The sequence below is a fragment of the Phascolarctos cinereus genome, unplaced genomic scaffold (genome assembly GCF_003287225.1).
Source record: "Phascolarctos cinereus isolate Bilbo 61053 unplaced genomic scaffold, phaCin_HiC Scaffold_5;HRSCAF=322, whole genome shotgun sequence".
NCBI lineage: Eukaryota > Metazoa > Chordata > Mammalia > Diprotodontia > Phascolarctidae > Phascolarctos > Phascolarctos cinereus.
In genome coordinates this window covers 263,811,526-263,837,683 of record NW_027555958.1, presented here as the reverse complement: position 1 = coordinate 263,837,683, position 26,158 = coordinate 263,811,526, and the positions used below count along the sequence as shown (strand labels likewise).

At 38.2% G+C, this 26,158-nt stretch overlaps 1 protein-coding gene across 1 annotated transcript in view; it reads left to right on the top strand.

Moving 5' to 3' along the window:
- Nucleotides 1-26,158, top strand: part of GLP2R (glucagon like peptide 2 receptor) — a 61,656-nt gene that overhangs the window by 33,188 nt on the left and 2,310 nt on the right. The window contains exons 10-12 of the mRNA XM_078155701.1: nucleotides 2,845-2,933; nucleotides 7,622-7,760; nucleotides 15,407-15,448. Coding sequence (XP_078011827.1) covers nucleotides 2,845-2,933; nucleotides 7,622-7,760; nucleotides 15,407-15,448 — 270 coding nt within the window. The remainder of the gene's footprint in view (nucleotides 1-2,844; nucleotides 2,934-7,621; nucleotides 7,761-15,406; nucleotides 15,449-26,158) is intronic.

Here is a 26,158-nt window from a genome sequence, read left to right as displayed (position 1 = left end):
TAGCAACTAAACTGAAGTTCTTCTCCCACTTACTTTGGGAACAAAACTACTCACCTATGAAAGAGGCAATACCTTATGTCCTTTGACAGTTAATTTCTTTATACAAAAATTGTTCTTCTGTCTCTCAGTCCCAAACTGCTCCATGTAAAGGAGTCAAACCATAAAGAACAGAGTGTTGTACCTGGCATGTCCTATCTGCAAAGATAAAGATTTTATAAGTGTGCTAGATGATGACTAAATATGTAAGGTTAGGACACCCAACCACATGAGAGTTGAAAAACAGAAAAGCTAGGATGACCTCGTGCATTGCCTACCTTCTACCTTGGTGGTGGCAAGTTCAGACCCTTAGGGAGCAAATCTAGAGAGTTTTCTGCTAATGCCCAGGCTGAGTGTCTGTTCTTTCTGAAAAAAAGCACAAGTCCAGGAGAAATCCCTACTGCTTATTTCCTCTCAGGTTATCCTTATAAGAAGTTCAAAACAATGTGGGTTCTTGTATACACACATATACATACTTGTTTTTCAGTCATTTCAATTATGTCCAACTCTTCATGACCCCATTTGGGGTATTCTTGGCAAAGGTTACTGGACTAACTTGCCATTTCCTTTACCAGCTCACTTTACAGATGAGGAAACTAGGGCAAGCAGGGTTAAGTGACTTGCTCAGGGTCATATCATACACACACACACACACACACACACACACACACACACATATAGTGTGTGTGTGTATGTATATGCATATTATATATGTGTGTACAGAGAGAGAAATAATAACTTATCATTTATATAGCACCTTAAGATATAAATATTAGTTCATTTTATCCTCACAATAACCCTGGGAGATTGGTTTTATTGTCTTTCCCATTTTCCTGGAGCATAGAAGTTAAAGGTCACATAGCTGGTAAATATCTGAGGTCAGGTTTAACCTTACATCTTGCTGACTCAAGATCAAGCACTCTATCTACTGTGCTAGTTAGCTTACTCTCTAGAAGGAGACAGAGACATAGAGAGACAGAGACAAAGAGAAATAGAGGCACAGAGAAAATTGGGGAAAGAGGCCTCATCATCACTTTCCTGGATTGTTGCAATAACCTCTTACATAGTTTCCCTGCTTCAGCAGAATCGGGTGGGAAGCTGCTTTGCATTTCTTAAGAGGAAGGCCTAATATGGAAATGAATTTATTATATTAAAGCAGTTAGGTTTCAGCTTAGGCACCTTTACCTGTCTTAGAGCATGAGCTTGGAGCATCTTATCTATATTTCTGTGTAGCACTCTCTCTGGGCTGATCCCCCATTTGGTATTCACACTGGTAGTTTGGATTCCCAGAGAGTGGCTGCTAACTTGGGTTCTATAGACAATTCTGTGGATCTGCACTAATAACATCATTGGTTATTCCCGTCACTCCACCCTTCACCCACTGATGAGTTCTTATTAACAGTGATTCCAGTAGACATAATTGGGTCAAAGTAATGGCATTTGCTAAGATTGTATAATGGAGTTAGACACCATTAACATCTGTTGTAGACAAGAATCTCACATTTAAAGTACGACATTTAAGTTAATGGTTATAGGTTCTGGGATATATTAATGGCAGGGATATTCAGGAAAATAATAGATAGTTATCTTCCACAAATTTTCAGTTGTTTTAAATGAAGCCTTTCCTAGAAACAGAATGCAAAATATGACCTCTCAAGGACTCTTCTACTATTTTAATTCAATGGCATTTAAAACAGGATTATGTGGTTTAGTGAGAAGCAGTGTGGTATAATGGATAGAGAGATGCTCTTGGAGACAAGAAGATCTGGTTTCATTTCTTACCTCTGAAACATACTGACTATGTGACCCTAGGCAAGTCAACATAACTTCTCACCAGGAAACTCTCTCTTTAAAAAAACTAGTATTTTTAATAGTATTTTTCCCAATTACATGCAAAGACCATTTTTTAACAGTCATTTAAAAATTTTTTGAGTTTCAAATGTTTTCCCTTTCTCCCTCAACTTCCCCCTCCCTGAGACAACAAGCAATTTGATATAGGTTAAATATGTGCAATAATGTAAAACATATTTCCATATTAGTCATGTTATGAAAGAAGAAACAAACCAAACTCACCCACAAAAAATAAAGTGAAAAATGGTATGCTTCTATCTGCATTCAGATTCTATCAGTTCTTTTTCTGAATGTGGATAGCATTTTTCATTATGAGTCCAGGCTTCTCTCTTAAGTTGCAAAATAACTGTAATTTGCATTGATAGAGGATGTTTCTTACCTGGAGTTTATTACACAGATGAGATCACAGGTCTAGGAAAGAAAGAAAGAAGGAAAGGAGGGAAGGGAGGAAGAAAGGAAGGAAGGAAGGAAGAGAAAGGAAAGAAGGAAGAAAGAAAGAGAAAGGAAGGAAGGAAGGAAAGAAGGAAGAAAAAAAGCCAAGCAAAATATTATTTAAATGCTTATCAGCTAAAATCTAAGTCTGTCTTGGGTTTCCAACTTGACATGTGTTTCCTAAAAACCTATTATGTCCCAGACACAATGTGAGGCACTGGAGATACAAGGATGAAAAGATACAGTCCCCACTCATGTAATTGTGAAACATGGGAGAATTAGGATAAGCACCAGGGACAGATCCCTAGAGGAAGTTTTAAAGGGAAAGGGAGAATACTTTCAACCAGCAGGATCAGGGAAGTCTTCATCAGAGAGAGAACTCTTGAAATGGAGTAGACTTAAAAGAAAGAGAAGTATTTTGAGGTAGAGATGTGTAAGTGACCACTACAGTGTCCTGATTTAGAAGTCTGAGAGTAAGTGATTGAGTAGAATTACGTTACTTACTCATGTTTGTTCTTTTCATAGATCAATTTTTTCATATTCCTGAAAATTCTCAAGTTGCTCATATCTAAGCTCAAAGCCCATCAAATGTGCTTCAGTGATTATAAATACAGGTAAGTGGACCAAGAGGACTGTTGGCATAAATAAGCATCTATATTCCTAAGTTGTCAGGCATAATATATTGGGTTTAAAACAACATAGCATCCAGAGCCTTCTAAAACAGGATACCTTGAAGAAGGAATAATAATAGGGGCAGCTAGGTGGTGCAGTGGATAGAGCACTGGCCCTGAAGTCAGGAGTACCTGAGTTCAAATCCGGCCTCAGACCAGACACTTGACACTTACTAGCTGTGTGACCCTGGGCAAGTCACTTAACCCCAATTGCCTAAAATTTAAAAAAAAAAAGAAGGAATAATAATAATAATAGCTGATATTTATATATCACTTTAAGCTCTGCAAAGCACTCTACATATATCATCTCATTGATCCTTACAATAACCCAGTAAGACAAATATTAGGGGCATTATCCTTATAATAGTTGTCACAGTGGATAGAATACTTGGCTTGCAGTCTGGAAGACCTGAGTTCAAATCCAACCTCAGATAACTGTGTGACCCTGGGCAAATCATTTAACTTCTATCTGCCTCAGTGTTCTTGACTGTAAAATGAGAATAATAATAATAATAATAGCACCTACTTTACAAGGTTGTTGTGAGGATCAAATGAGAGGGAAACAATAACATAACTGTAATAATGTAAATTCAAAGAATATTAAAATGAAGTCAAATGCTATAGAATTGTACAGACCAATTGATCCTAGAAAAGAGTTAAGGAATCCACTCCCTTCTTTTCTTAAAGAGATGAAAGATTACAGATGTGGAATGTTGTCACACTGTCAGAAGAAGAGGCTATGCCAGTTGGTTTTGCTTAACACTTCTCTTTGATACAAGGGAAGACTCACTAGGTTAGGATGGGGTGTGATTACTTCAAGTATATCTGGAAACGATTGAAATATAAAAAAATAAGTAACAGATGTGGAGTCAAGATGGTGGAAAAAAGCAGTGACTCACCTGAGCTCTCCTAAAACCCCTCTGAATAGCTTTAAATAACGCCATGAAACAATTCCTAGAGCAGCAGAACCCACAAAATAATTTTCTCTTCAAAGAGAACTTAGAAGGTCAGCAGGAGAGGTCTATCACACCTGGGTGAGGGTGGAGTACAGGCTGTGCCAGTACAGACCAGGCCCCAGCAAACCAGGAGCAGACCTTGGGAGCCACTGAAACAGCAGCAGCAGCATCTGCTTCCAGAGTTCTCAACCCACAAATGGTAAGGGGGTTGAAAAATTGATCAGAAGCAGATTACAGGGTCTCTTTGTTGCCACTGGGGGGCAGGACTCTGTTGCTTTGCTCAAGCTCAGATCTAGGTCACAGTCCTGGGTGGCTGTCCCAGGGTGAGGAGGAGCACTAGCACACCAAAGCTTGCTGCCACAGTGAAGCAGGGACATTTGTTACATTTGTTACATTTCCAGGGCAGAAAAGAGTGCTTGTGGTTGCTCACAGACCAGAGCACAGGCCAGGAGAATAGTAAATATTCTCCTTAGATCATACCACCTTGGAAGAACTGAAAACTTACAGGTCCCTAGAGGTATCTCTGAAAATAGCTTCACAAAATCCCTGAAACTTGAGACATACACCTTCCACCTTGGAAGCAGAGCCCCACTTTAACAAAGAGTTAAAAGTCAAGAAATGAACAACAGAAAAAAAAATTCTGATCATAGAAAGTTATTATGGTGACAAGGAAGATCAAAACACACAATTAGAAGAAAGTCAAAGCTCCAACATCTACAGCCTCCAAGAAAAATATGAACTGGTCTTAGGCCATGGAAGAGCTCAAAAAGGATTTTGAAAATCAAGAGAGATAGAAGAAAAATTGGGAAGAGAAATGAGAGTGGTGCAAGAAAATCATGAAAAAAAGAGTCAACAGTAAAGGAGACACAAAAAATACTGAAAAAATGACATCTTAAAAATCAGACTAGGCCAAATGGTAAAAAAAAAAAAAGGCACAAAAAGCAAATGAAGAAAAGAATGCCTTGAAAAGCAAAATTGGTCAAATGAAAAAAAGAGGCACAAAAATTCACTGAAGAAAATAATTCCTTAAAAATTATAATTAAGCAAATAGAAGCTAATGACATTATGAGAAATCAAGAAACAATAAAATGAAACCAAAAGAATAAAAAAATGGAAGATAACATGAAACATCTCATTGGAAAAACAACTGACCTGGAAAGTAGATTGAGGAGAAATAATTTTAAAATTGTTGGACTATCTGAAAGTCATGGTACAAAAAAGCCTTTCAAGAAATTATCAGGGAATGGCCTCAGACCAACACTTGACACTTACTAGCTGTGTGACCCTGGGCAAGTCACTGAACTCCAATTGCTTAAAAAAAACCAAACAAAGCCAAGAAATTATCAAGGAAAACTGCCCTGATATTCTAGACCTAGAGGGTAAAATAGAAATTGAAAGAATCCACTGATCACCTCCTGACCCAAAATGAAAATATTATAACCAAATTCCAGAGCTCCCAGGTCAAGGGGAGACTATTACAAGCAGCCAGAAAGAAACAATTCAAGAATTGTGAAGCCACAGTCAGGAAAACACAAGATTTAACAACTTTTACATTAAAGGATCAGAGGGCTTGGATGATGTTCAGGAGGGCAAAGTAGTTAGGATTACAACTAAGAATTACCTACCCAGTAAAACTGAACTTCAGGAGGGAAAATGGACATTCAACAAAGGACTTTCAAGAATTCTTGATGAAAAACCCAGAGCTGAATAGAAAATTTAATTTTCATATACAAGACTCAAGAGGAGCATAAAAAGGTTTCCCTATGAAGAGGATCTGGACTCACATGTGTCCTCTCTTGCAGCAAGAAGCCAAAAGAAGAACATCTCAATAATCCTAGGCTCTCAGATCCGCTGTCATTGATATGGGCATGAAAGTTCCTGCCCACCAACAAGGACGGTCTCATGCAAATGATCCAGACTTGAATCCAGAGTTACATATTGAAACCTTTCTAAGGCAAAACAGTGCTCTGCCTAGTTTCTTCCAGTCATTTGGCACTTTAACAGCACTTTCTAGATATATCTACATGTGCCATAGAGAGTAAAGTTCTTGGTCTTCAAACAGAGTAAACAATAGAAAAAAAAGACCTTACTTAATTCTCTCCTCGTAATGTGCACCAACTGTTCTTTAGAGTGAGAAGAGATAAGAAACTGATTCAGACTGAGAAGTATTTAAACCTTTAGCACAACTGAAAGTCTTCAAGTAAAGGTTAGATAATCTCTTGTTCAATACATTGTAGAGGGCATGGAGCCTTTATTGTTGGTCTCTTCTAGCTCCAGAATTATGTTCATAAGATGACCTCTGGGATCCCTTTCAACTGTGAGATTTTATGATTCTATACTTTGCTAAAATAAACTATTTCTAGATATTCAGTAGGAGAACTGGTCCTGAACCATTCTGATTATATTCCTATATTTGACTGAATGCCTACTAGGTCCCTAGAACCATTGAACCCATCAGCTGTAGGTGATAAATGTATGATGATCAGAGGTAGGAAGATGCCAAGTTATGAATAGCAAATGAAGACTTTACAACTGATCCTAGAGGTAATAGAGAACTGTTGGAGTTTATTGAATTGGGAGGGGGGTGATATTGTCAGATCTAAACTTTACATAAATCACCTTGGCAGCCAATTGGAAATTAGATTGGATTGGGAGAGAATTGATGCAAGGAGGCTAGTTAGAAGATGATTCCAATGATTCAAGAAAGAGATAATGAGAGTTAAATTAGGATGGTAACTTTGTGAGTAGAGAGGAGAGGACTTACATGAGGGATGTTATGATCAGCGCAGTCCTTCTGTATTGCCAGAGGCCAGGAAATATCCTTTTCTAAATGGTTCCCAAATGCATAGATGTGGATTGAAGGGAGCTATGGTTTTGTCAAATAATTCTGCTTATATATGCTACTAAGTAGCAGCAGAAAGTAAATTAATGGGAGTTTGAAAAGGAATATCCCTCCAGCCTCTCAGAAGAAGATAACTCATATCTGTCACTGATATCATATTTTGATATGATGACTGTCACAGACCTCGAAATGTTTAATTATAAATTGAATTTTGAGATGTTTCACAGTTACAATGTGTGAAGAATATTTCACACCATGTGAGCTTCTAAAATGTTTTCTTGGAGAAAATATTCACACTTTCTTTTTCATTTCAAGTTACCTTTTGAGTACAATTCATTTTACTTTATGAAAGTTAAAAGAAAATAATACATTTTCACTGCGAAACTTCCAACCACTCCTATGAGTCCAGAAGCACCATTTGCTAAAAACATGATATGGAATATATTTCATAACTGGTTAGAAGGTCAAATCTTACAATGTAAATTAAATGCATGTCTAGTAGATGGCTTGCCTATATTTTACCACTTGGGGGAAAAAAGCTAAGTAACAGACAGGGACTGCTTGAAGAAGTTCCTGAGCTGGGTGGCATGCTGACAATAAAGACCCTAGGCATGGTACAGCTCTGAAGGTCTTGTAACCCCCTCCCACTTCTTCTTCCCACTAGTAGTAGTAAACAAAATTGGAGAAAGGGGTATAGCTAAGAAAGGGTATAGTATGGCAACAACTGGTCTGGGCAGTTACAATACAAAAATCCATCAGTATACCTCCAATTTACTGGTTTGCCATTTCTGAATATTACTATATCTAACAGTTACTCTGTTTATAATTTTTAGGTTGGCAAGATCAACACTGGTCCTTATTCCTTTGCTGGGTGTCCATGAGATAGTCTTCTCCTTTGTTACTGATGAACAAGTTCAAGGTTCTCCAAAACATATAAGACTCTTCATTCAGTTAACAATGAGTTCCTTTCATGTAAGTAGGGTTATGAATTGAAACAGCTCAACTTTGAGAAAATAAAAGTGATCTTTATAAAGGCATCTAGGTGGTGCAGTAGATAGAATGCTGGGCCTGCAGTAAGGAAGACCTGAGTTTAAATACAGCCTCAGGCATTTACTAGCTGTGTGACTCTGGGCAAATCACTTAACTTCTGTCTACCTCAGTTTCCTCAACTGTAAAATGGAGATAATAACAGTACCTACTTTCCAGGGTTGTTGTGAGGATCAAATGCAGTAAGCCCTATATAAATGCTTACTCCCAACCCAGTGTCCCTTTTTTCCCCATCAAACTTAAGCTGAAAAATCTAAAGCTTCTTGGGATGAAAAGAGCTATTTCCAATATCATTACGTGACAACTCTCCAAGCCATTTGCTGCTACCAAATTCTCTCTCTTCCATACCCCTTTCCAAGGTATTGGTTTCATCCTTCAGTCCATTTCAGTGTGCAAGGGGTATGTAGATACACATGTCCCAATATCTTTGAAGTGAAAATATACCCCAGTCATATTCACAAAATGTCAGTCCTGGAAGGGTCCTTAGAGGCCAGCTAATCTAACCCTTTTGTTTAATAAATTGAGAAAAGTAAGCCCTAGAGAGGGGCAGTGACTTCCCTAAGGCAGCTAATTAGTGACAAAGATAGTCCGAGTTTCCTGATCCCACAGGTCAGCACTCATTCTATTATGCAACAGTACCTCACTACACCTAACGCTCTTGCCAGGCTTGCATCTCTCAAAGAAATTTAGCATAGCCTTGCTGAAGTAGTCCTGGTCTCTCAATCTATTTTGTTGTGCATGTCAGCCTTGCTGAAGGGCGACTCCACCCTCTGATTTCGGGGAGAAGTTCTGATCTCTGTCTGCATGCTGGAGAAGCTTCTGAGTGTCCATGTACATAGGATACCTCTCCACTGAATGGAACATTTCTAGCTTCTCTGCTATGCAGGAAAGAGGGTCACACGTCATATCTGTGGATTGCCTGGAAGAAGCACTGGAAGACAAGGTTGGAAAGAGAGGGTTGCTCCAGATTAAGGCTTCATCAGTTTGCTTACTAGTCTTCTCTGTTTCAGTCATTAACCATTACCAGAAATTGTGCTGTTCATGGGCATGTCTATTCAGGCCATTATTTTTTCTCCATTCTGTAGACATCATATTAGAGCTTTTATTATTTGTATGAGTTTGTGTGAGTCCTCATCTTATACCCCTTTTATAAAGTGCTTAGCTTTTACATTATATGCACTGTATCAAATGAACATTACTCAAAACTCTGGGTTATTTATGACTTAAAACAGGAGACAGAACATGGGATAGGGATCTCTGGAACTAGCATCTGTAGTTTTTACTTAAGGCAGAACAAAAGCAGTAGCTAGAAATAGGAAACTAGATGGGCTTGAGACAAGGCCTCAATTCAAGGACACAATCAAGGTAAAACCCAAGAAACATGAAACTAAGCAACCAGTTTCAATCAGTAGGATGAGGTCTAGGTTCTAGACACTAGACTAGGGCCAGAACCTGGAGGCACAAAACTTCTTAAATTGTTATCCAACAGGATAAAAAATGGCATAGGGGAGATTAGTTAAGAGAGATTAGTAGTAGGAATCAATACATGAAAGTTAAGGCTAATATTCAGGGCTAATGTTCCCTGAACAACTACGTAAGGTCTGAAGCTCTGCTGGAGTTCAGGTAGTACTGACCTTTTGCTGAATTGAAAATTACTTTGAGCAAAAATAAATAATTCAATATTGATTGGTTTTCATTATGAAAATATGTTAAATCCATTTAAATCTTTTGGGTGACTTCTAAGGCTAGTTCAAGTTTTCTGTGTTATTTTTCCATCAGTCCCCATTAAAGGCACAGTTTGTGTTAATACAAATTAAAAAAAAAACTGTGATGTTGCTTTGGGGATTTGGGAAACAAAGGGATGCAGTAGCCTCTTGGCAGGTGAGAACATATCTACTCATCTGTCCCTGAGTGATTCCTAGTATTCCTGTTGTACTTTGTTCTTTCCTTATGCATACTCACAATTTATTTATACCATTTGATTTGTCTTGTGTGTTGTGCATTATCTTGTTTCCTTAGCTTCTTCTTCTTGTTGTTGTTCGTCCTTCATTCTGGAAAAGGACCAATGACATCACAAGGGTGATATCTTAACTTAAGAGTGAATTGGGTTTAAAAGCAAAAGCGATATCTTATTCCTTTTTGTATTCAATTCAACAGAATTTGAGTGTTTACTGCATGCAATATGGTAAGGGGAGTACAAAGTAGAGTAAAATACATTATTTACCCTTGAATAACTTATGGTCTAATAAGATTTTTCTTATTCATTTTTTTGGGTACATAGCAGGTACACAATAAATGTCTGTCAAATTAAATTTGTTCATTTGAATTTTAGATGCCACAAATACACTCACACATTTACAGTGATATGCTGACACATTCTGCTCCTTTCCTGGGTTATATCTTTTAATGGAGGTACAAATGTGGGGCTTGTAACCTATAAAATTCACACACAAATTGCTAGGGCAGAAAAAAAATTTTGTAGGTATATAAGGACTAGCCTTTGGACCCTTGACTGACTTTGGAGTCATCCTGCTTCCTTTCAGCACCTACACAACAGATGTGGTTGTTTAGTTGTGCGTGAGTCTTCGTGATCTGTTTTCTTGGCAAAGATACTGGACTGATTTGCCATTTCCTTCTCCAGTAGATTAGACAAACAGAAGTTAAGTGACTTATGCAGGACTGTATATCTAGTGAGTGTCTGAGGTCAGATTTGAACTTAAATCTTCCCAACTCTAGGCCCAGTGCTCTATCCACTGAGCCATCTAGCTGCACAACAGATACAGAAGAGCATATAAAATCTCCCTTTACCGACTCTGTTCTATTTGTGTCCCTGTTTTTTACTCTCCTTCCTAAAATGTGGTTCTTAGAACTGAACAGAATACTCCCATTATGATCTGACTAGTGTGGGCTCTAATGGGAATATCATTGCTTTTACTCTAGACACTCTGATACTGAAACCTGAGATAGCTGCATTTTTATTTTGGCTGCTATATTGTGCTATTAAATTCTACTGTGCTATTGGTGCGCAAAAGCCCCTCTATATGTTTTTCCTTTGTCTAGCCAAGTTCCCTGATTGCTGAGAGCTATTCCCTATTTTCCTGATCCTTTTATGGTTCTATATAATGTCTGGAACCAGACACCAACTGTGTCACAGGACAAAGGAGGTCCACCCCTCCTAGTATTCTTTTAAACATGCTCCCTCATCTCTTTACTCTTAGTGATTTGCTAAGTTCCTTGGACTTTGGAACCTCTCCTTCCACACTGTGAACCTATAAGTCTGGCCCCTGGAGTTCTGAATGGCGAGTTTCCACCACGTTTTCCTTTACCCTGAGCCCAGCAGTATCTCAAAATTTCAGAACCCTCAGGATCACTGAAAATCTGAAAGCTTTCTCTTCTGGTGTTCTCATCAAAATTAAGAAGTCCTTTCTTGACTCCTTATTCTCCCTTACCCCGCTTACCTTGTCAGTTGCCAAATCTTGTTTTTGCCTCCACAACATCTCTCATACCTGTTCCCTTCTCCTTAGTTCTAGACATACCTTGTGGTTCTAACTACTTATTTGGTAGAGACGCACTGAAATTATAGGACAATTTTATCTTACCATTATTCCTTAAAGGCTGTATTTACAAAGATATAAAAATGACAAAATTTTGTATTTAAAGATATAAAATGACAACAGATTCCACAGGTGGTGGAAATTTCCTATTTTGACTGAAATTGGTTAAATGGGTCAGGGCTTCATTTAAAGTATGCTTTTTGCATTAGTCAGCTAAATGATTACCAAACAGTCTGATTTTTTCCCTTATTTTCAAACTAGTCTTTGGCATAGCTTGTGGGCATGTGCTCTGAAACATATGATTATTCTCTTCTTGTCTTCCATATCACACAGCTTCTTTTATGGTCAGTCAATCAATAAACGTTCTTAGGCATTTACTAGAATACTAGAATTTGCTCTAAATTCCAGAGAAACAAAGACAGTTAAATAGTCCCTGTTTACATTTCAATAGGAGACAACATAAACCTGTAAATGTGCACATGTGAGTGTGCACACACACACACACACACACACATTCAAGATAAATAGAAGGCAATTAAGGGGGAGGGCACTAGTAACTGCAGGGATTTGAAAAGGCTTCATGCAGAAAGTGGAGTTTGACCTGAATTTTGAAAGAAACCAAGGATTTCAATAAGTGGAAATGAGGAGGAAGAGCATTAAAGCATAGAATATAGACAGCGCAGAGGCATGAGGTTGGGTAATAGAGGATCATGTTTGAGGAGCAACAAGCAAGCCAATATGATTAAACCATATTGGTCACAGAAGAGAATAATGTGTGAGAAGCCTGGAAAGGTCAGAAGGGAGAAGGCCATGAAGATCTGTAAATGTCAGACAGAAGGATTTGATTTTATAGGTTATAGAAAGCCACTGGAGTTAACTGAGCAAGGGGGTGACAGTGTCAAGAACTGGTATTGTTCCTCCAATACCAATTGTACCTCCAATCATGGAGACTGGAATTAGACACTTAGAGCTGAAAAGAACCTTGGAGATCATTAAATCCAACCCTTCCATTTTACAGATAAATAAACTGAGATTTACAGATGTAAAGTGATTTGTCTAGTAAGCATCTGAGGTATTGGAGTGGGGAGAGACTTGATGCAGGTAGACCAAATAAAAGGCTATTGTTATAACAGTACGGCAAAAAGGGATGAACTAAAGTGATGACTGTGAGAGTGAAGAGGAAGACACATTTGAAAGAGAATGTTGTGGAGATAGAAACAACAAGATTTGGAAACAGATTGGATTTAGGGACTGTGGGAGGGTGAGAAATTGAGGATGACACTGAAATTTTGCACCTGGGTAACTAGAAGGATGGTAATCCCCTTAAAAGTAATAGGGAAATTCAGAACAGAGTGACTTTGGGGAAAAGATAATGAGTTCTGTTTTGGGTGTGCTGATTTTGATATCTTTATATGATATCCAGCTTGAAATGCCCAGGCTGGTGATACAGGACTATTGCTTAGGAGAAAGATTAGAGCTGGATTTATAGATCTGGGAGTTGTATGCATAAAAATGGTAGTTATAAAATAACAGCAGGAGACCTGGGTTCTCATTCCAGTTCTGCTAAAATAAATCATACAATCTTGGGTGACTCACCTAGCTTTTCTAGTCCTCAGTTTCCTCTCCTGTAAAATGAAACGGTTATCTAAATAATCTCCAGGATTACTTTTAGCTCCAAAATCCTGTGAATGTAGAAGTCACTGTATTAGGGAAATGGATTAATATGGATATTTCCTAACTTCATAGTGTTTCTTCATGCCCTTATGGTAGTAAACAACGAACTCTGCATATGGTCACTGGTATTTGGAGAAGGCCTAGGGAAAGCACCAGAGTACTTCAACACACAAGGGTTAAAAAAAGGCAATTCCACTGCCAGGCTTTCCAGATGGTGGCTCTAAGAAGAGTTAATATTGTCTGGGTTTGTAATAGACAGGTCCAAGGACACTGTATCTTCTCCTGAACCCTGTGCTTCTCTCCTCCTGTTGATAAAGTTTCCTGACCGCAACATACTCTTAGGTCAGTATTCTTGGACACAACAGAAACTACATTACTACAGTTTATGGGAATATCTAGATGTACAAATAAAGCTATAATTATTAATGTTTGTACCCAAGGCACAAAATGTGCCCCCAGTTCAGTTGGGAAGTAAAAATCAGGTGTTAGAGTAGGGAGGATGGAAGGCAGTCATTTGGTAGCATCCTATTTTGTTTTATTTGTTTATTTTGGCTAGGCAATGGAGTTAAGAGGCTTGTCCAATGTCACACAACTAGTAAGTATTATGTGTCTGAGGCTGGATTTGAACTCAGGTCCTCCTGAGTCTAGGGCTGGTGCTCTATCCACTGCACCACCTGGCTGTACCGCAGCATCGTATTTTAACTAAAGACTAAATTCAGTTGTTTCTGTGCTGCTGAAGGATTGCAAGTCTTGTCAGCACCTTCTAAATTTCACCACTTGGGGGAAAAGCTCCACTCTCCTTGCTTTAGTTGTGGTTCTGGGACCAACTAATACAAGTTGGGCTATTTCAGATGCATGCATGCATCAGTGTTTCCCAAAGTGTGATAGACCCCTGGGCCTGAGACCTTTTCCGGGGTTTCTGAAGTCAAAACTATTTTCATTATAATACTAAGGTGCTATTTGCCTATTAAAATACTCTTCCCTTTTCTAACTACATACCTGTGTGAAACTGGATTCATCAGCTAAAACAACATATTGCAACAGATTGAATACAGAAGTAGATATGAGAATCCGGCCATCTTCTATTGAACCAAACTTTAAAGAGATTTGCAAAAATGTATAAAACAACGTACTCTTAAATTTTTTTGTTTTAGAAAATATAGATAGTTTCATAAAACATTACATTTATACTAATGTGTAATGGGCTTGTTCTTGTTATTTAAATTAGTTAATAAATATTTTAAACATTCATTCATTTTCATTTCCAACACGGCAAATATTGAGAGATATAAACCACATAAACAAAAGCTCTTTGGAGTCCTCAACAATTCTTAAGAGTGTAAAGAGACCTTGAGTTTAAAAAGTTTGAGAATCACTGGAGTAGATAGAGTCTGGTTTTGCCCAGCTTGGAAGTAAGTCTTATTGAGATCTGAGATCTCTCAGTTCTGGATGCCCCTGTGTAGACTACTGAGTCTGCTCTGTTTCCATTCCAAGATCCATTATCCTGGTTCCTAAGAAGCCTTTCTTTTCTCTTCTTCAGCTCCCTGGGCTTCAATTTCCTCATCTGCCATTTGAGATCTTATGATCACAGATTTGAGCTAGAAAACATCCTAGAAAACACCTAATCGAACCCTTTGATTTTGCAAATGGGAACACTAAGAAATTAGGTGGCAGCAAAGGAAGGAGTCATACCCAGGTCTTCTGGGTGTCCTTTCTACCATGCCACTGGGCTGATTTTCTTTCTTTCTTTTTTCTTTTATTTTATTCTGAACTTGAGAAATAAAACATTTCCATAATATAGTAGAATAGAAAGAAAGATGATTGTATATGAAATTGCAAATCTGTTATGTACTACTTACTATTCTTTTAAAATATATAATAAAGCTGTTGTATAACTTTTTCTTTTTTCTTCTCCCCTTCCCCTTGCCCTAGAGATGGCTACCATTAGGCATCAGATACATTAGACACAAATATGTATGTACGTGTGTGTGTATGCAAAACCATTCTACCATTCTATACATATTTCTATTTGTTAGTTCTTTCTCTGGATGCATGTAACGTCTTCCTTCATAGGCCCTTTGTAGTTAATTTGGGTATTTATAATAGTCAAAAAGATTTAGTCAAAATCTCACTGGGCTGACTTTGAAGGTTCCTTCCAGCTCTAACATTCTCTAGTTCTGGTTTTAAGCTTTGATCCCTAATATCTACTGAACCAAAATTTTGTCTTGGAGGAAGAGACAACTTTGCCTCCTGCTGGCTTATGAAGTCTGAATCCCTACCCTGGTTCTGCTGTCAAAGCAGAGTTGGATCTAACTTGGCTCTACCTCTTCTTTTCCCCTCCAGGGGCTTCTTGTGGCCTTCCTCTACTGTTTTGCTAATGAAGAGGTAAGGATCTCTCCCAGCCTCCTAAAATAAAAGGTACCATATTCCTTATTATTCACATGATCCCGATGTATATGAGAGAATGCCACAACCAGAGCTTAATGCACAGGCTAAGCTTTTTTTCAGGGGGTGCTGGTGGAGGGGAAAATGGACATATCATGTGATGAACAAATGACCAGAATGGTAGACAGTTTAGATGAGTGTGAAAACACTGGGCTGGGAGTTAGGATGCCTGGATTTTTATCTGGACATCTATTATTGATATACTGCATGTTCTTGATCAGATTCACTCCTTACCTGCCTAGCACCTCAGTTTTCTTGAGTGTAGAAAGGATATTGTTAGGAAAGACATCGTTAGGGAGAAGAATAAAATATCGTGGATGTTGCTAGAAAAAAAGAATTACTGAAAGATAAATTTTCTATTCTCTCCTGTCCTTGTTCTTTCCCTTACAATCCACATCTGGGGAAACTGTGAAGAAAGTAACCGTATCTCCTCCCATTGTATTTGAGGGTGGTAGAGCCTCACATATTTCTGCGCTGCCCCAACAAAAGTCACAGAAATAGTGCTACCCATGGAAAGGGGATACAGCTAGGACTTGGCTCAGAATTACCAGAAAGAAAGAACTGGACTAAATGAGACACGTTATTGCAATCTCTATCCCCAACCATGCTACTCTAAAGAATTATTTTTATTACTTATTAATAGTTAATATTTGATAAATTGTCATTGTATTATTAGTAGGATCATAGATTAGGAGCTGGAAAGAACCTTAGCAATCATCCAGTACAACACCCTTATTTTACCAAAGGAGATACTGAGCCTCAAAGAAGTTCAATGATTAGCCTAAGCCAGGTTCACAGAAATAGTAAGTGGCTGGGGGAGGATTCAAACCCTGGTCCTGTGACTCCATATTCAGAGCTCTTTTCACCATACACACTGCTTCCTATATATCTGAGTAATAATGTTGAAGATAAAGGTTGTAGGAACGGGAGTAAACTTTCTTTCCTTTTCGCATTGGTCCTGGTCCATATGGAAATGGAAAAACTTATACCAGTTCACTTTATGATGGGGTCTTAATTGCACTTGGGGAAAATGCATTGCTGCAAGTTAATGATCAGAGTGTCATTTGGAAATAAAAGAGGAGAAACTGGATATAGAAATAACATCCTTTATAAACTTGGAATATGAAAAAAATTACTTGTTTAAAGAGCAAATTCAGAAGCCCAATTCTCCCTGTGCATCTATAGGAGCCTACCAAACTCCTAGTAGACCCTGGAGCAGAGGTTGAAAAACTCAGTTTCATGTCTTCATGAAGTCACATTACTTCTTATTCACCTAATTAGTTTGCATTCTGCTGCAATGACATTCTTGTCTTAGATTTTGTAATAGCATCTCACAATTTGAATAGTGTAAAGATACAAATAGAATAACAGAATTAAAGGGGGACCCTTCCAAAATTTGAATAGTGTAAAGATACAAAGAGAATTAAAGGCAGACCTTTAATTCTCTTTGTATCTTTACACTATTCAAATTTTGGAATCTAGTAACAGGTTAATATCATGCTTATAACTACCATATTCTTCCTATCTTATACCTCCAAAAAGGCTGCATGCCTCTCAATTCAGAGCTTTCAGACCTTAATGTTCCACCAAGTCTAGCTTTATAGCCAGTAGGCCTGATTTCCTGCCTCCTGACCCCAAACAAGTCATTTTTCCATGTTGAAGTTCAATTTCCTCATTTGTGAAATGAGGTAGAATGGACTAAATTATTTCTCTAATACTTCTGAGCTCTAAATCCTATCATTCTCTTATCCTAGGGAGTATGTGTTATGGCATTTAGCTCTCTCATGGCCCTCAATGAGACTGGGGTCAAATCAGCCAATCGACTAATCAATCAATGAATGAGCATTTATTAAGTACCCATTACATGCTAGGTACAGTGCCAAACACTAGAGTACATGAGATTGAGCTCTCTTGTCATTTCCATAAATCTAGGTGTATCTCAGACAGCGAGAGCTGTCTTGATAACATGACAGGCCTCCCTTAAAACTAGCTATCTAGCTTTTTCCTTTCTTCTTCCCTTTCCAACCAAGGAAACTCAAACAGGTAAGGTCAGCGTTCCTCAAAAAGCTAAAAACAGGGGCAGCTAGGTGGAGCAGTGGATAAAGCTCTGGCTTTGGAGTCAAGAGGACCTAAGTTCAAATCCAGCCTCAGACACTTGTCACTTAACTAGCTGTGTGACCCTGGGCAAGTCACTTAACCCTGATTGCTTCACCAAAAAAAAAAAAGCAAAACCAGATAAAACTAAAAACAAAGGACAAACCAACATAACAATGCAGTTTGACATACATACAACTCATCATCAAATTTCTCCAAAGACTGCCCCCTTTATTCCAAACTCCCATCAAGTCCTGGTATTCTCTACAGAGGTAAATTCTGTTTTTCTAGCTGACAGCTGGTGGTATGCCCCTTTCTTAGAAATGATGTTGTTGTTTTTTTTTTTTTTTTCAGGGGCAGCTAGGTGGTACAGTGGATAGAACACTGGCCCTGGAGTCAGGAAGATCTGAGTTCAAATTTACCATCAGACACTAGCTGTGTGACCCTGGTCAACTCACTTAACCCCTCTTGCCTCTCCATCACCCCCCAAAAAAAGGAATGATGTTTTTTCAAATCTACTTAGCCAACCTTTGCCTCCTCTGGGAAGCCTTCTCTAATTCCCGAAGCCAGAAAGACTTTTTTGTCCTCTAAACTGCTCTAGTACCTTTATAATTACATTTTGCCTGATCCTGTAATTTTTTTTTCAAATCTTGTAGGCCTTATAGTTGTAAGAGCATCTTTGAATTCCTAACTGGGTATTGTGCCTTGCACATAACATGTGCTTTATAAGTATTTGTTGAAAAGGATTGATTTTATTGATTGGAGATTCCCTGCCTATCTTTATACACCCTTCTCCCCAAATTGTAAGGAAACTTTATATTGTAATTAATTATTCTTGATAACTAAGTGCTAGAGAGTCAGTATGGGATAGGATTCAGGGAGACCTGGGTTCAGGTTTTACCTCTTCTGATACATACTAGATATGTGATCCTTTGCAAATCATTTAACTTCTCACTGCCCCAGGGAGCTTTCTAAGACTACAAATTAAGAAGAGTTGCCAATCTGTGCCACTTGGAAGAAGTTCCATATTAGGAATTTCTTAAGCCCATGAAATCATAGCTCCAGACCAAACTAAGTGCTAAGGTTACTATCTAACCTAGAAGAACCACTTCTGGACTCACAGGGCCTTCAATACTGTTTCCACTTCCTTTTCTGTACTCAGGCCTGTAGTCTGGCCTAGGTTCAGGCTGAGGATCCTGGCCTCAAGTAAGATAGGACCAGGATCCCTGTAAATATATTTTTATTAAACTCTACTCCCCTACCCCATGGATGCTTTTATAGCTTTGGTTGTGGATCACCTCCAAGGTTTTCCCAAAAAAGGAGAACAAAATGTGCTCTATGTATAATACCTACACATAAAAGAAAAACATAAAAGGCTCACAAATTAAACATTAAAGACTCATAATCATGCATTTGACAAAAAATAAACTTAAAATAGGACTCAATCATGTAACTTATTGAACTTAACTCTTAATGTCTCCTGGGAAACTGATACTTACATCCCATGAGAACATAAAGCAGTTTGTAGGACTGATAATTAGGCCTTTTCTATTCTACCTGTACCATCCCAAACAATTCCCTACATATACGTCTGCTGATGAAAATGGCCAGCCCTGGACCAATAGTCTTTCTAGTGGCTATGATCTCCAAGAGCTCTAGAATAGTTGCTACGGAGGTCTACTCTGATGCCATTCAGCAGTGATCCACTGGGACCTTCAGACGTCTTGAACTCACAAGGTCTAAGCCTAGATGTGTCCATTTCAGGATACTCATTCATCTAAAGTCAGAGAAGGTCAAATACACAGGTGATAAAGATAACCAGGGACCAGGTACAAGCTCAACTAACTGGGTCCTCTCCTCCTCTGAGCTACCACATAGTTAAGGTTACCATAATTGTTGGGGTAGAGAAAGTCAACCCTTTCCCAACTCTCACTGTAAATTTCGCAGTTACGTGATGTTATCTGGAGTACTGAAGCAAGAGAGCCCAAGTTGGAAGCCGTCTCCTCTTTTAAATGACCCAGCAGCCTTCCTTCCTGTTTTTGCCATGGAGTAGGAGAAATTCAGAGATTAGTGATGTCATACCTTACTATGGTACACAATTTTTTTTTTCTATGCTGGGTTACCACATACCCAGAAACAGACCCCAAAGATCTCATGTGGTTGACTGGAGAACAAGGAAGGACATTTCTGAGCATGCTCCATGTGGTGGCCCCGTAGGCCAATTTAACCTATATATACTTCACACTTGGCATCCGAGGAGCCTTATTTACTAAAGGGATCCCTATAGCAAATAGATAAATACTTTTGGGAGAGGTACTCAAAGAGGACTTGAAGATACCCCTCTCCAACATACAAAATATCAAAAATGTTAGAGCTGGAAAGATCATCTACTCCATCATTCTATAGACAAGAAACTGAATCTCAGATTGGTGGAATGACTTGCCCACAGTCACAGAAGGCTTATTCAACTTTTACTGAAATTGAGGTCAAGCTAGATTAGAGCAAAATGGAACCCAAATATTATGGACCTACAGGTAGAACTAGAAGAGAACTCAGAGCCTCCCTTTGTTCAACCACCTCAATTTTTCAGAAAAGGAAACAGAGACCCAGAATTAGTATCAGAGTAGAGTCTAGAAAATAGGTCTTTTAACTTCCAATACTGCACTTTCAGCTAGGTTGATGAAATTTGGATTTTTGAAATATGGTCAAAGATCACCCTGAAGCACCAGTCCTTCCAGAGCCTTGATTCTTGATCTCAAGACATGGTACAAATGTTGGATACTTCTGACTTCTCAAATCCTTTGCTTCCTTCAAAGTTAAGCTCAAGGGATCAATTCATACAAAAAGCATTTCCTTATCCCCTTGTTGCAAATGTCACCCCCACCCCAGTACTTTGTATTTATTTATGTGTGTACATGTTGTTTCCCATCAAAAGAATGAGAGTTCCTTGATGGCACGGACTGTTCGTTTTGGTTTCTGTATCCCTTGTATCTAGCACATATTAAGCATGTAACAACTGATTATCTAGGTGGATGGTTGCATAAGTGACTTTCCAGGGTTGTTGTAAAGGGGGATTCTTGTTTAGGTACAGGATATGCTTGATGGCTTCAGAGATACTTTCTGATTCTGAGATTTTTGTAATCTTCCTTGTTGGTCAGAATCAAGTCTAGAATAGCACTTCTCTTCTTCATTTCCTCCGCATTTTGAAGGATGAACTTATTAAGGTGAGGCAAGACTTTATCAGTTGTTCCTCTTTTAGGAGAGAGAGAGAGAGAGAGAGAGAGAGAGAGAGAGAGAGAGAGAGAGCGAGAGAGCACTCTAGCAGATTTCTGCATAAGTCCTCCATCAATATATACATTGTGCATCCATGCCAATCTTGTATTCTATTTCCTTAGCTCATTATTTATTTTCTCCTTCTGTTTATATTATACTCCCATCAATCAGTCAACCAGTCATTAAACTTACTACATGCCAGACACTGTATTAAGTGCTAGAGACACAAAGAAAAAGCAAAAAAACCCAGTGCCTGCCCTCAAGGAATTTACATTCTAACGGGGTAGATGGCACAAATACCAGTAGATAGATACAAGATGCATACAGTATTGATACAAATTTACCTTGGAAAGGAAGGCACTTGGGGCAGCTAGGTGGCACACTGGATAGAGCACCAGGCCTGGAGTGAGGAGGATCTAAGTTCAAATCTGGCCTCAGACCAAACACTTGACACTTACTAGCTGTGTGACCCTGGACAAGTCACTTAACTCCAATTGCCTAAAAATAAAAATAAAAATAAAAGAAAGGAAGGCACTAGCTGCTGAATGGATTGGAAAAATTCTGCTAAAGGTGAAATTTGAGCTAAGTCCTGAAGGAAACCAGTGGACCCCAAGGCTCTGTCCTGGTGCCTTTTACCTTTTCTGTCTATATTATCTCCCTTGGTGATCTCAACAGGATTATGAGAAGTAAGGTGAGAAGGGAGAGCTTTGCAGTCATGTGGAGCACAGCCAACGCAAAGACAATCAAAAGCTGGAACATTGTGTGTGAGCAAGTGGGCCAATATGACTGGACTATAAAGTGTGTAGAGGGGAGTAACATGTAAGAAGATCAAAAAGATAAGAAGGGTCCAGGTTGTAAACAACTTGAAATTCCAAACAAAATGGTTTATATTTTATCCTAGAGGTATATCTGATGGCTCAAGGAAACTGTGGCTTTGTAGAACAGGGAGATAATGGTCAGACCTACACTGTAGGAAAATCACTTTAGCAGTTGTGTGAAGTATGAATGAGTATGGGGAGATTCCTGAGGCAAGGAGACAACTGGGAGGCTATTGCAATAATCTAGGTGAGAGGTAATGAGGGCCTTAGGTTTGTGTTTGCATGAGTGGGCAGAAAGGAACATATGTGAGAAGCGGAAATAGAAACAACAAGATTTGGCAACTGATTGAAAATGTGGGGAAAGTAGAGATGAGAAATTGATGTTACGACAAATGGAAGGATGTTAATACTCTCAGCAGAAATGAGGAAATTCTGAAAAGGTTGTGTGTGTGTGTGTGTGTGTGTGTGTGTGTGTGTGTGTGTAGTTCTATTTTGAACATGTTTGTTTTGAGATGCCTATGGGGCATCCAGTTTGAAATGTCCAATAGGCAGTTGATAATGTGAGACTGAAGCTTAAGAGATCTATAGATCTGGGAATCATCTTCATGTTGTTTTTGTTCAGCTGTTTTTCAGTCATGTCTGACTCTTCATGACCCAATTTGGGATTTCCTTGGCAAGGGTACTGGAGTAGTTTGCCATTTCCTTCCCCAGGTCATTTTACAGATGAGGAAACTGAGGCAAACAAGGTTAAGTGACTTGCTCAGGGTCACACATCTAGTAATTATCTGAGTTGAGATTTGAACTCAGATGTCTTTCTGACTCCAGGCCCAGCACTCTGTCTACTGTACCACCCAGCTGTCCCACTCTATCTTCCCACGGAGAGAATGAGACCACCAAGTGAGAGAATATTGCAAGAAAAGAAGAGGGAGACTGGAATACTTAATGAGCATGATAGCAAAGAAGACTGAGAAGGAGCAGTCATGAAAATACAGTATCTCTATTTTCCTCCATTGATCTTTATTCAAAAGCTTTCTGACATGTTTCATCCCTTTAGTTCCTGAATTTCCTCATATAAATACATCTACTTAATATATAATGCTTCCCCACCTCCCTTTTACTATGTTCTTTCTGAATAAGGGTACTTCCAGATCCATATTCCAGCCATCTGAACCAATCTACCACGTCTCAGTAAAGTCAAATTTGTTATGTTAGCTACTCTAATTTACCTTGCTTGTTACTCGTATTTCTGTACATTTATGTATATATTGATCCATGAGTTTATTAATGCTTCCTTTTCTAAGAGTTTTACTCCTGTGGAGTTCTGGGCATTGCTACTACTTTTGTCCTTCCTGAATTACAGCTACTCTCTGTGTTATCTAGATTGATAGATATTCTTGGTAGTTTAATACTTCCCTCTTCTTTCTCTTTCAAATATTTGCAAGAATCTAAGCAAATATATTTTTAATTTAATTTTTTTTATTTTAGACTTAAATACTAAAACCTAAATACACAATAAGAGAAAAAGAAACATTATAAACTTAAATACAAAATAAGAAAAGAAAAAAAGTGTTGTCATGTGGACAGCAGAACATAAGAGAGGATTCAAAATATATAGCAATAAATTTCCATTTCAAGAAAGCCTATATAATAAAAACTGTGCATTGTGTTAAAAGCTGTCCATCTTTTCTTTGCTTCCTTGTAAGCTTTCTTTTGCTCTCTGCTGTGCATTTTTTACTTTGTTCTTTTACCCTCCTTCTTCCCCCCACCTGGAAGGCTACAATTAAGCACAGTTATATTTATATATAGATATATACATACACATATGCATATATACACATACATACATACCTAGACATATGCTTTTCTTTCTTTTTTTTTTTTGTCTAGGCAGTGAGGTTAAGTGACTTGCCCAGGGTCACACAGCTAGTAAGTGTTATGTGTCTGAGGCTGGATTTGAACTCAGGTCCTCCTGATTCCAGGGCTGGTGCTCTATCCACTGCACTGCCTAGCTGCCCGACATATGCTTTTCCTAACAAATTCTACTCTTGATCTTCATTTTCATGTTTGTACGTATCTCTTATTTTCTATCCCTCCTGACTCCTCTACTTTACTTCTACCCACTACTTTGCCCTCCTATTACTTAACCTACCCCTTCTCCAAGGATCCCTTGCCTATCCTCCCATTCCTATAAATCTAAACACTCTTGTATAGCCCCCTTTGATCTATTCCCTCACCTTCCCCTCTAGAGATCCATCCCTTAACCTCTCCCCCATCCTTATCTCCTTAGCATTTTATTTCTTTCTGAATTTAGAAGACTTTTATACTCTTCTAGGTATATATGTATTGTTCCCTTTTGAACCCATTCCTGATGAAAGTAGGTCTCCAGAACTAACAGCCCTCCTCTCCTAATTACTCTGTGTCAGTTCTTCCTCTCAAACTTCATTTTTATAAGATAATTATTCTTTTTAGCTGTTCCTAAATGGTTTTACTTTTTAAAGTCATATCATACTCAGGTCTACCCCAATCTTTCTTAGGAACTACCCAATTACTAATGACAATCTTAGACATGCATTTTACATATATAAAAAGTAAACAGTCTGTCTTTATTTAGTCCCTTGTAATCAGGCATTGGTATGTACATTATATTTGTCTTGGCTCTTGTATGTCAAATCTATTAAGTTCAGGTGTTTTAAACACAGTCCTGAAAGTCTGACAATTCATTAAATATTCATTTTTTTCCATTCAGGATTATGCTTAGCTTTGCTGGGTATGATATTTTTGATTGGAAACCCAGTTCTTTTGCTTTTAGATACAGTGTTCCAAAACATGCAGCCCTTTAGTGTCACCACGGCTAGGTCTTGTGTAATTCTAATTGTGGCACTGCCATATTTAAATTTTTTTGCTTGTTTCTCATAATGTTTTATCCTTGAGCTGGGGATTTTGGAATGTGACTAAAATATTCCTGTGGATTTTCCTCATAGGATCTTTTTCAGGTGGTGATCAGTGGACTTTTTCTATTTCTACTTTCCCCTCTTGTTTTAATGCTTCAGGATAATTTTCTTTAATTATTTCTTGTATTATTATATCAAGATTCTTTTTCTGACTGTAGCTTTCAGATAGTACAATTATTATTATGTTTTCTCTTCATTATCTGTATTCCAGATTTTCTGTTTTTCTTACAAGATGTTTCACATTCTTATCTATTTTTTATTCTCTATATTGTTTTTATTATTTCTTGGTCTGTTATAACTTCACTAGCTTCCCCTTGCCCAATTTTGATTTTCAAGGAGTTGTTTTCTTCCTCAAGATTCTGGATCTCTTTTTCTGATTGGTTGACTTTCTTTATATAATCTTCTTGTTTTCTTGGATTGCTCCTATTCATTTATTTAGTTAGTTTTTCCTCAGTCTCTCTCATTTGATTTTTGAAGTCTTCTAAAACTTCTAAAAGTTCTTCCATGAATTTTTTTTGGAAAGGTGACCATTTGACATTACTCTTTGCGGTAAAAGAGGGTTTCTTTGCTTCAGCATCCTCATCTGAAGATGAACCCCAGTCTTCTCTATTCCCATAGTAACTCTTTATGGTTGGATTCTTTCTGTGTCTAAGGTGCCTTACTTCTGCAACTTCATAATTTTTAGGAATAGTTTGGGAGAATCATTTGTCCCCATGTTAATGAACAAAAAGGGATATTGGTGACTAAATCTGGCAAGTCTCATGAGGTTTTCCATTGTATTCTGGATGCATACCCTAGGAGACTGATAGATCTTTCTATTGTTAATATCAGATGATCAACAAATATCTCTATCAGTAGCCCACACCAAGGAGTCATCAACTCCCACTACTATTCATTTCATCTTTCTCTGATCCTTGTTAGATAATCCTTCTCCTGATTATATCCATGGATCCATATTATTAATTCTTGGTGGACAAGTAGCTGTTTTCTCCTCAGAGGCCCACCTCCAGTGAGGTCCCCCCACTCCCTGAACCAAACATGCATTATGTATTTCTAATTCTTCAGTAGTTCTTCCCTTTCTTCCCTGCAGCACATTCTTCTGCTTTCCAATCCCTACATTCTACCTACCTTCTTCAACTTTCCAATCTCCTGGCACAAATTAGGACTGTCCTTGGCCTTTTCACATCCTTTTACTTAAAAAAAAACCTTTGATACTTTTCTTAGGATATTTTTTAAAGAACATTTAATTCTTCCTGATGACCTTGAAAGTGGGAAAGTGTTCCTCAAACCATCCTCATTTTTATAGAGGAGAAAAGAGTCTCCAAAGGTGAATGTATTTGCCAAGGTCACATAGCTAGGGGCAGAAGAAGAGTTTGAACATAGTTACTTCAACTCCACATCCTGTGCTTTATTATTCTACAGTTGCTTCCCACTCTCCTATTTGCCAACACCCCCCCCCCCATTATGAAGCCTCTCTGAATTCTTTCCAAGAAGCTTTTCCAGGAAACCTTCCC